Here is a 12,079-nt window from a genome sequence, read left to right as displayed (position 1 = left end):
ACATCATTAATTTAGGAAAGGAAACAACGAAATTCACAGTTTGGTATGATATACATGTGTCATTAAAGATCAGGGTGTAATTAGAGAGCATAAAGATATTTCTTGTTTTTGTTATAGACTAACCATAATTCTTGTACAGTAATTTACCATCAATAACAAAAGATACTCTATGGATATATTTTAATATACTAGTATGCTACAAATACATGTATGCAGAGCTCCAGATCAGACGCTTAAAGTCGTACAAAATGAAAAAAAGGTTTAGTAACAAACTTACATTATGTGCGTACGGTAACACATTGAAAAAATAAAATAAGAATTCAAAATTTGCGATCATGCGTAAAACTCAGTATCAATGCATATATTGTAAACATTTGATCAATGAGTTCTCACTCGTCTAGGCCCACATTAAAATTATGAAATCAACAGCACTTTGACGTTATTATGAATTACAGACCATCTTTAAAACAGTAAAAGCCAAACGTTTTCCATTATCTGGTCCTTTTTTCGCAAATAGTCTGCTGTAACCCGGATATTGTCATGAGCTCTTCTTAGACTATAAACCTAAATGCTGATGTGCCAAAAATTATACTTACCGGTAAAAACGAATTAATAATACACTGTAAGGCTGTTTTTTTTACTAGAGTGTTAACCAAGATTTTGTTGAAAAAGTTATCCGGAACTCTGTATGTATGTTGAGAGGAATGCCATTACATAATTTCAAATTTACTAGAGTACACTTATATTGCACCACATAAAAGGCTATAAAACTATAATATTGAAATGCACATATAAACTTTAATATAGATGGGTAGGTATTTCGTGTCAATCTCAATCACATATGAAAGAGCAGTCGGTCATTTGGAAGTCATGCTATGCTGCTTACAGTACATATAGATGCATGACTTAATTTAGATTAAGGAAACTAATTAACTAGGTATTTGCCGAGATTCAAAGTCAAATATATACGAGAAGTAAGAGCGTAATCGTGCGCAGCGAGACTTGACATATAGAATTGAACCTCTTATTTCTTTTTTTCGAATAGTTTCGAATAGTTTCATGTCTCCGAACTAATATGCAATACGCCCGGTGTTTTTTATATGCGTATTAATACTCCGTTTTAGATCCATAATTAATAAACGCATCAATATTTTCAAAAATAAACACCGGATTAATGTTCATCGACATTTTTCATACAGTTTTGATATAAACATTATAGAGCTGAACAAAAAAACACATTAAGCCCTGTTTTCCCGGCACACGCGCTGTACATATACCTTTAAAAAACGCTATACCCATTCGAGTACTTGTGCACTTAATTGATTGTAAACAATGACGGTTGAAATCCGTGCGTGGGAATTTTTCTAGTAACCAAGAGCGACGTCAACGTTCATTAAGCGTTTCATTCATAAATATATGCGTCGGATGTCAAAACCAGCTCCACCAACACATCGGCTCCGTTATGTCCTGAATAAAATACATGTATATTTTCTTGAGTACCAACTGCAACTTACAAATATCAAAAACATTCACGGCAGTAAATTTTTTTGTGCAGTCCTACTGGTCTTAATGGCAATTATAAACGCATTTAGTTTAAGGTTCATGTAGAGGCTTCAGTTTGAAAAATGTGGGACCCCTAGCATTAAACTCAAATTTGACTAAACGAAGAGTGCGACATTGAAAAAGTTTACATATTTGCTTAAAAGGGTGGTTTTCCTTCAAACTGCTACCAATTTTGTGCAGCAAAATCTTATACCATCGACAAAATCAATCAAAATACAAAGCGATTTTAACGCAAAAATAGACATTATTTTCAAAAATCTGAATATTCTGTTTATTCAACGTATTTCGGCGTAAAATTATATAACTAGTTAATAAGATCGACATTGATGAGGGCAGGTTACGCTTAAATAATGAATCTTAATGGAGATTATTAAACAAAGGGAACTTACTCAGCTTTTTCAGTAAAGTAGTCAAAATGGATCGTATGTTTTCTCTTTTTTCATTTATTCAACATACGGAAAATAAACGTGCGCCAACTGCTGTCATAATTTTGTCACTTGCATTCTGCTTAGTAACATTATGTTTACTGTCAGTTGCTAACTGCCGTTGTTAATGACGCTTAGTGGCATAACTGATTATGACTGGTTACAGGAATAATGAACACACACACATTGGATTGTCACCAAGCATGTTGCAACAATCATCAAGTATAACCGAAAAGACAACAAGCAGGTTCGAATTTTCATAAAGCATATTAGAATAAACATCAGGAATAATGTATATATTCACCATCAATGATGTAATGTTGCAACAATCATCAAGTATAAACGAATAGACAACCGGCATGTTTGGAATTGTCATGAAGCATATTAGAATTAACATCAGTCATAATGTAAATATTCACCACGAATGATTTTTACCGAAATACCGTTCCATATATACTCATGAAAAGGAATATAACACAATTTGAGCTAATCTTGCGGAAATGGAAATACGTTATCTACGCTGTTGAACTAGATGTTGAATTCATTGTTTTGTACTATTTCAAAAAATGCAAATTATTGTTTATTAATTTGATAAAACTGGGCATAATGCATGTGCGTAAAGTGCCGTCACAGGCTAATCAGGGACGACATTTTCCGCCTACATTGGATTTATGCTAAGAAGAGACTTCATTTAAACAAAAAATGTGATACAAGCGGAAAGTGTAGTCCCTGATTAGCCTGTGTGGACTGCACAGGCTAATCCGGGACTACACTTTAAGCACAAGCATTATGTCCAGTTTTCTCAACACGCGATTATTTAATTACAGCGCTTGATTATGTGATGTTAATATTCGCGATAAAGGTTAATCAAGTGCATGAGAAACGTTTTCTGACGAACATATTTAATCCTTATTGGTATTCTTAATATTGGGCGCATATCAAAGCGGTAATGATGTGAGCCGCGCTCTGCGAAAACTGGGCATAATTCATGTGTTGAAAGCGTCGTTTCAGCTTAGAGTTTGCTAACCACACAGGCTTATCAGCCACTTTCCGCCTAAACTGGATTCTTAATATGAAGATACTTTTTTACAACGAAAAATGCCATTAACGCGATATGTATCGTATCTGATTAGCATGTGTGCGGACTGCACATGATAATATTGAAGGACGCCTCACACACATACATTAATCCCCGTTTTCCCAGAACGCGTCTCGATATATATCTAGCTGTTTCGGAAGGTAGCCGCCAGTGTCAAACCGCGCCTACATTCGTTATCCCGCTCCAAAGATAAACGTCATAGCCCCCGTACATAAAGACGATTATATTTTGCGTTTGTGTAGAGTATCATAATGCAGTTAGCGGTCACTGCATATTTTGCACTGGAATACCTACCCCGAGTGTTATATCATACGTTTGTTTCACGAATTGTATTACGTTTAGCAGTCATCGTGTAAGATGCACTGACATACATACCGAGACTGCTATATTTTACGTGTGTTTCATGCAAACAAATGCAAATACAAGTCATCCAGCATTATGACTATTAACACCTTCTGTGACTATGTGAATATGAATGATAAAGTATAGTTCGCCAATATTAACGTGGCACTGACCTTTATGTTTGACAATATTTAGGTACCGATATTGAAGTGAGTTTAATCTGTTGAAGAGTACCTGAGTGAGTGCACTGTAACGGTCTCACTAAACGAATGCAAAACGCGCAAGAATACAACCAAATGAAATATTGACCACGATCAATGAGTACAATGTTGAATAGATGGATTGTTGTAATTGTTTGATTGTATTTTTGTTGGACCTGTTTGTGTTACTTTTCATTTTCATAGAATACAGCGTCTAAAATGTAACATTTAATATCTCATTTGTCTATATTTTAAGCGTATACTCAACCAAACCGTAAAGCGTTTACTATCTAGACTTCAGATTTCCTACTTGCCCCGTACAAATCGATAAGCAACAATAAACAAAAAAGTTGTCAAATCGGTCGTTCAACAACAACACAACAAATGTGTCCATCGTAGATAATAACTGCGTACCATGGAGTGTTCCGAGAGCCCGCAGTTGGTCGCAAAGGTCCGCAAGGCTTCGCTGTTACAGTCGTCTGGAAACCGAAGAGGTGAGTCCGTCGACCACCAGGCTAAAAATACATCAACAAGCCGGGTTTTAGCCAGTATTAAAAATGCCGGGGTGGGGGAGGGGGATTGCTGCTGAGGATGAAAAGAGGCATTGTGACCTTATAGATGAATATTTGTCGATTTTAAACCGTTTACATTGTTATTATTTCATAGAGTTGTTTACACTTATGTACACGAGCATAAATTACCTGCATGAACATTTTGCTGAATTGATACTCGTTTAATTTCTTGCAAGCGTAGAACTATTTATCATATGACTCGCGAATGACATATGCCGCAAGCGTAGCTCCTGACAATACGAGTCGTGTTCTGTGAAAACTGGGCATAATGCATGTTCGTAAAGTGTCGTGCCAGATTAGCATGTGCAATCCGCACAGACTAATCAGGGACAACAGTTTCCGCTTTTATGACAATTTTTCTTTAAATGAAGTCTCTTCTTAGCATAATGCCAATTTAGGCGGAAAGTGTCGTCCCTTATTAGCCTGTGCGGACTACACATAGCCTGTGCGGACTGCACAGGATAATCTGGGACGACACTTTACGCACATGCATTACGCCCAGTTTTCTCAGAACGCGACTCATAGTGTGCGAATAGAAAGGCTGGCCAGGAGCTTCGCTTGCCGTGGTCCGTTCATGAGACCACGGAGACTTCACTTGTCATATATGACATAAACCCATTTTCGCATGACGTTGCTTAAATGATGCCCAGCAGTTGTCAAAGCGGAATTTTACAAATGTCGCCCCCACAATCGTTCTATCAATATTCAACTTATATAAACTTATATAACAAAAAAAGAAAATTGAGTCTTAAAAGTAGCACTAAAAGAAGCAAGAGAATAATCAGTAACAGCAGCAGTAGCAACAATAGCAGTAGCAGAAGCAGTTGCGGTTTTAGCACTAATTAAGTGAATGAATTGCAACACAAGTCTAACCTGTCACTACGGAGATCATAAGACCTATGACGAAGAGGAAAACCATAGCCTTGCTCAACTTTGTGGACTAACAGGCACGGACAGACAAGCAGTGGTTTAACTGAACATCAGTGTGATCAATTTATAAATCATTTCCTACATTTACAGCCAGTAACGGACATTCGCACTTAGGCTATTACAGGAGTATGCATGTTTTGCTTTTTCAAGTCCCACTATTTCTATTGACGCTAGAACGTGTCATCGATCGTGTATGATTAAAACCTACCTACATGTATGTGTTCCCCAAAATGTACAGTTTTGTGTGAAGCATTCATATCAAAATTATAATATTTTTTAATATTCATGCAAAGTTGGAAATGTTCCATTTGGTCATTTTGTTATTTGAAAAATCAATATTTTACTGCTGTTAATGAAACCCGAATTAAAACAACGTAGGCCTTAAAATAGTTAACAAACGTAAGTGCTGTACGGCCTCATGTCTTTCGCAGGCGGCTAGATTTTTATTGAACAAGGATATAGGACTTTACCGGTTTGTCTTGATATACAAGTTCGGTGGTCTACACCGACACAACACTCGAAGTATCTAGTAGACAAGGGTCGGCGGATGTGTTTACTTTCTTTGCAAAACTAGAAATTAAATGTGCATATGCAATACCAAGAAACGTATTATTGTTCTATACTCTATAAAAATGTAATAGTTTTAAACATTATAAATAAATTAAAATAGTAGGAACTATTCAATATTTACATAATTATATTATCAAGAAGTATATGATATTTTAGAGGTGTTGAATTGTTTTGCAAAAGCACAGAGACGTGATAGCAGATTGGTTAATGTTTGGTCCCCATATTCAAACTATCTTCATATAAGTTGCGAGCAGAAATTTCAAATTGATTTTAAATTGTATGCATCGTTACGTTTGGATGGTTAACTGTCACAGTGGACAACGCTAAATGAAAACTGTTTACATGGTAACGTTCTATTATATCAGAGAGCTCTTGATGCCAATGGAACACTCAATGGGATAGTCGTCGAAACAGGATGCGATATTATGGGTTAAAATTGTATTGGACATGGGTAACACTATTTGAATGCCATATGTTCATTATTTAATTTAAATCTCGATAAATATCACATACATGTTTTTTCTTTTTATAACTTTATAGTAGAAATTATACAAAAGGAGGAATCATTTTTTGAATCCAGAAACTCTATCAGGAGATAGTTGTCTTGATTTTGTGAGTCGCGTTCTGAGAAAAATGGGCTTAATGCATGTACGTTAAGTGTCGTCCTATATTAGCCTGTGCAGTCCACACAGGCTAACAAGGGACGACACTTTCCGCTTAAACTTGATTTTCGGCAAGGAGGGACTTCCTTGAAACTAAACATACCATAAAAACGGAAAGTGTCGTCCCTGATTAGCCTGTTCGGACTGCACAGGCTAATCTGGGATGACACTTTACGTACATGCATTGAGCCCAGTTTTCTCAGAACACGTATCTTATTCACAACTTTCATAACATAACACGCAGCATAAAAATATACTTATTTAACAGGACTCACCGTATTAGAACGGTCAATGCAAAGCATCGGGGATTAAAACCGGTTTGAAAATTAGCCGATCCGAATCAGGCTCCTCCTGATTTTGAATAACACACAAACAGCACACTGACAACAACTGACAAATTATGTTTGATAAACAGAGACCATTATACCCTATGTTTGATGAACAGAGACCATTATACCCTATGTTTGATGAACAGAGACCATTAGACCTTATGTTTGATGAACAGAGACCATTAGACCTTATGTTTGATGAACAGAGACCATTAGACCTTATGTTTGATGAACAGAGACCATTAGACCTTATGTTTGATGAACAGAGACCATTATACCTTATGTTTGATGAACAGAGACCATTTGACCTTATGTTTGATGAACAGAGACCATTAGACCTTATGTTTGATGAACAGAGACCATTAGACCTTATGTTTGATGAACAGAGACCATTAGACCCTATGTCTGATGAACAGAGACCATTAGACCTTATGTTTGATGAACAGAGACCATTAGACCTTATGTTTGATGAACAGAGACCATTAGACCTGATGTTTGATGAACAGAGACCATTAGACCTTATGTGTTTCTCCTTCTCCGGTATACGAAGCAGTCAACGCTATATCTTTTACCCAATACCCTGAGGTCTGAATAATGAATATCATATTTCGTTTTGGGGCGACTATTTGCTCGCCTGAATCCAATTTTTCACGTTATTGTTGTTCATGTTTGTAATTCCGTTGATATACAATGTCAAGGTAAGAAAGAAGTCAATCCTATTTATATAAGCTAGATTGTTTCGTTAGCCCCAGCTTGTATGTAACATTCTCTGCTATCCTGGTAGAACGGGTACCTGATATCTACGGAGAAGATCTCCTAAAGGCTACCTAGCTCACAAGGGATACTATGGAAAAGACGTTGAAAAACATACATGCATAAAATACAGCAGACAATTATGTGAGCGCGTCTCTTAAACATACATGTAATGTAAAAATTTAAAATCACGTTTGTTTGAGTACATAAAAAGGCACTCCATTTAATGTCTTTACAAGCCATTATAAACCATACGGACGAAATACAAAAAGAGATAAATCTATCTGGATATCAATCTGAATCTTTTTGCAACCGAATGCTTGTGGGAAAGCATTCTTCTTTTTCTAAAGTGGCTGTATGTTATATTGTGTCGTGTTGTCAGTTATCTTCATAAAAAACATAGAACATTTCAAACTGTTCAATCTGTTCACGTTAACAATGCTTCATGGTTGTTTAATAAAAATCAACTGATAAATATATAACAGTATTTTGACGACAGCATTTTCAAGTATCATCCGCAATATAAATACTAAAGTTATTTTTAGGAATTCGCAACTAAAATTCGATTTTGTTTTCGTTGCGTCAATCTTTGAACATGTCCCTTTAAGAAGTCGTTTGCACTAGGAAATATGTGGATGAGTAGTGATATTCGATATGTCTTGAAGGAACTATTTTTCTTAGTCTGCAGGCTAGAGATCAATAACTCGGTATATCAAATGACCCGCAAGCGGAAAACTGATGTGCTGTTTCCTGATAATGCAACCCCCGCTAATGGGTCATAAAATAATTCTTTACGTGATCAATATCATTAGAGATGTTAACCGATTCGGGTTTAGCATTTTAGACGCTGTATTCTATGAAAATGAAAAGTAACACAAAAAGGTCAACCAAAAATACAATCAAACAATTACAACATTCCATCTATTCAACATTGTACTCATTGATCGTGGTCAATATTTCATTTGGTTGTATTCTTGCGCGTTTTGCATTCGTTTAGTGAGACCGTTACAGTGCACTCACTCAGGTACTCTTCAACAGATTAAACTCACTTCAATATCGGTACCTAAATATTGTCACACATAAAGGTCAGTGCCACGTTAATATTGGCGAACTATACTTTATCATACATATTCACATAGTCACAGAAGGTGTTAATAGTCATAGTGCGGGATGACTTGTATTTGCATCTGTTTGCAGGAAACACGTTAAATATAGCAGTCACGGTATGTATGTCAGTGCATCATCCACGATGACTGCTAAACGAAATACAATTCGTTAAACAGACGTATTATATAACACTCGGGTTAGGTGTTCCAGTGCAAAATACGTAGTGACCGCTATCTTCATATTAAGAATCCAGTTTAGGCGGAAAGTGGCTGATAAGCCTGTGTGTTTTGCAAACTCTAAGCTGGAACGACGCTTTCAACACATAGATTATGCCCAGTTAACTCTAAGCTGGAACGACGCTTTCAACACATGAATTAAGCCCAGTTTTCGCAGAGCGCGGCTCACATCATTAACGCTACGACATGCGCCCAATATTAAGAATACCAATAAGGATTAAATATGTTCGTCAGAAAACGTTTCTCATGCACTTGATTAACCTTTATCGCGAATATTAACATCAAATAATCAAGCGCTGTACTTAAATGATTCGCGTTATGAGAAAACTGGCATAATGCTTGTGCTTTAAGTGTTGTCCCGGATTAACCTGTGCAGACAACACAGGCTTATCAGGGACTACACTTTCCGCTTGTATCACATTTTTTGTTTAAATGAAGTCTCTTCTTAGCATAAATCCAATGTAGGCGGAAAGTGCCGTCCCTGATTAGCTTGTGACGGCACTTTACGCACATGCATTATGTCCAGTTTTCTCAAATTAATAAACAGTAATTTGCATTTTTTGAAATTGTACAAAATAATGAATCTAACATATAGTTCAACAGCGTAGATAACGTATTTCCAATTTCGCAAGATGGTAAACTGAAAACGGATCTTAAGAAATGTAACTCTGTTACATTAACCAAGAACAAAACAGATTTGTCTACCTTGAATTGCACACAGTTTCTTTAGCTTATTGCTAAGCTCTTTTATTAGTCGAGAAGCTTAGCCCTTTGCATGCTGGGAAATTTGTCGTCTGCTTTAATGTTGTCTGCTTAATTTCTAAAATGAGCATTTTCTTCGATTTTTTTCAAAGAATACTATCAGAATAGCAAACAGTTTTGATCCTGATGAGACGCCACGTTCTGTGGCGTCTGATCTGGATCCAAACTGTTTGCACAGGCCTTTAAAATTCGGTTCCCGAACTGAAAGAGTTAGTAAACTTGTTCTGGTCATGAAAAGTGCGTGTTTTGATTTTACCATTGTACAGTGTCGATGACCCGAAATCACGACTTTGTATTTGCACCCAAGCGCCAAATATTACATATGTTTTATCTATAGGTATATAATATTTAGTAAAGAAAAGTTGCTCAAATGATAATACTTATCTCGTGACAGATGTAATATTGACTATGTAATAAAGCGACTTAAACGCTTTACGTTTATAAGACACACTTTAATAGTATAGATATTCAATAAGGCATCCGAAAAGCGAAATGGCGCTTACATTCTTACAGGAAGCATACAAAAACAAGAATATATCGTGGTTTTGCAACTGAGTTTAATTGTATTGCTAATAAACATTCAAAGTTACACCCTCGGAATGTAATCAGGCATCATGCATTTTAACATGATATGTCCTCCATCGCTCATACATTCAATGCAGAAAATTCCATTCCATTCATATGATTACAACACAAAATGGGTATTTAGTATAAAGTCAACAGTTGAATGGCCATAACATACGTGTAGCCAATGGCGTAAGAGTGATGTTAAATGGATACCTCTAATAAACTGTAATTGAAAAAATATGCTTATGCATAACAATCATATAAGTGTGACCAGAACATATCAGTGTTTATTAAATGCCATTTCAAATGCCATGGTAGAACATGTCCTTTTTCTCCCACAGTGCCCCTCACGATCCAACCGATACTGAACAATACAAAAACTACTAACATCTACGCCCGTGGACCTTTAACCAAGCCAAGGACAGTGTCCTTCAGCACCGTGTAGCTGTTGATGGATGGTCCACGGCCGTTCAAAAACTCAAAAGTTTACATTCACTTGTCCAGTAAAAAAAACACGAGCAATTATAAATTCACATGATAAGTAGTTAAATCAATTCGCATAAAACAACTGCACTTTATTTCTTATTTGTGAATGCAACAATAGCGTTATTGAAGACATTTTAAAAACAGGAATGAACACAGATATGCACCATTTTTATCGATAAGTGCAACAATGTGTTCAATACTTTTTGATCAATATTACAAATCACAACAATGTTTCTACTCAACAAGGAAAACAAGAATATTATCGATACATTTACAGCAATTACAACAATACCAGTGGACTTTCAGTAACTGTCAGTAACACATATATTCATTCAGTGCAAATGTGTTAACAATACCAACCATAAACCAAGTGAACATTTAGATAAGAAGATGAGATACAAATGACACAAACACACTTTATTTCCTAACATGCTTACGCAAATAAACACAAGTCACATTTCTACATACGTCGACAAAATGAATTACTACAAATGTTCTAAAAAGAAAAATATGCATAACTTGAAATTATACCGCTGGTTTCCAAGCGCGATACATACATATTTTATTAAGATATATACAATTTAGTAAAATTACTTTACATAACTTTATTTTGCAAACTACTGTCATCTATGCGATTGACATTTTTCAATAAATTGTATCGACATTTATTGTTTCGGTAAATTTTACAGCCTACTGTAAACAAATCTTTTGTAAAATTGTGCACATTTTTAGAAAGTGAAACGAACGTCTGCAAGTCAAACATCAATTACTGAACAAATCACTATAACGATAAGTTGTATAATTTTCACGTTCTTGGCAACAATGATCGGTAATTCGTTAAAGATAATATGTACTCAAAAGTTATAATTACGTGTTGTCCGCGCCTTGTTAGTGATCTATTGATCATCGTTAACGTTTAACATCAGAATTCTATTACAAATAGCCTGTGCGTTGATAACTCGACTCCCTTCCATTATCATCCTCATGCAAACATCCGTTGTAACCTCGTCTATTCGTCTCTGTAATGCCTGCACAATCGCATCGGTATAGTCAATCTTATAATTCTCATCCATGCAGATTACCAGTCTGTTCATGCGCATGAGCCGCAGCAACTCCAGCTCAATTCTCCTCCCGCTGTACCATCGGAATGGTTCAGGATGACCAATGAGAGCTTTTCGTATCTTTGGAAGTTATAATTACGTGTTGTCCGCGCCTTGTTAGTGATCTATTGATCATCGTTAACGTTTTACATCAGAATTCTATAAAAAATAGCCTGTAAGTTGATAACTCGACTCCCTTCCATTCTCATCCTCACGCCAACATCTGTTACAACCTCGTTTATTCGTCTCTTTAATGCCTGCACAATCGCATCGGTATCGTCAACCTTCCCGTTCTCATCACTGCAGATGAACCCTCTGTTCATGCGCATGAGCCACACCAACTCCAGCTCTATTCTCCTCCCGCTGTACCATCGTA

At 36.2% G+C, this 12,079-nt stretch overlaps 3 protein-coding genes across 18 annotated transcripts in view; 1 reads left to right on the top strand and 2 right to left on the bottom strand.

The window, feature by feature from the left end:
- Window positions 1–12,079, bottom strand: part of LOC127867115 (uncharacterized) — a 229,674-nt gene that overhangs the window by 63,414 nt on the left and 154,181 nt on the right. The window contains exons 1-2 of one of the 2 annotated variants that reach the window (XM_052408152.1): window positions 5,075–5,175; window positions 4,044–4,144 (exon numbers count right to left, since the gene is read on the bottom strand). In XM_052408152.1, coding sequence (XP_052264112.1) covers window positions 4,044–4,144; window positions 5,075–5,120 — 147 coding nt within the window. In that variant the 5' untranslated portion in view covers window positions 5,121–5,175. Of the gene's footprint in view, window positions 1–4,043; window positions 4,145–5,074; window positions 5,176–12,079 lie in introns of those variants that run through there. The other variant, XM_052408151.1, reaches the window with a different exon arrangement.
- Window positions 1–12,079, top strand: part of LOC127867101 (uncharacterized) — a 242,158-nt gene that overhangs the window by 80,299 nt on the left and 149,780 nt on the right. The window lies entirely within an intron of this gene.
- The window catches only part of LOC127867092 (uncharacterized), a 377,266-nt gene that overhangs the window by 357,183 nt on the left and 8,004 nt on the right, over window positions 1–12,079 (bottom strand). The gene's annotated exons all lie outside the window — the stretch shown is intronic.

Source organism: Dreissena polymorpha, chromosome 2, assembly GCF_020536995.1.
Source record: "Dreissena polymorpha isolate Duluth1 chromosome 2, UMN_Dpol_1.0, whole genome shotgun sequence".
In the NCBI taxonomy this organism is placed as follows: domain Eukaryota; kingdom Metazoa; phylum Mollusca; class Bivalvia; order Myida; family Dreissenidae; genus Dreissena; species Dreissena polymorpha.
This window is presented reverse-complemented; position numbering and strand designations above follow the sequence as displayed.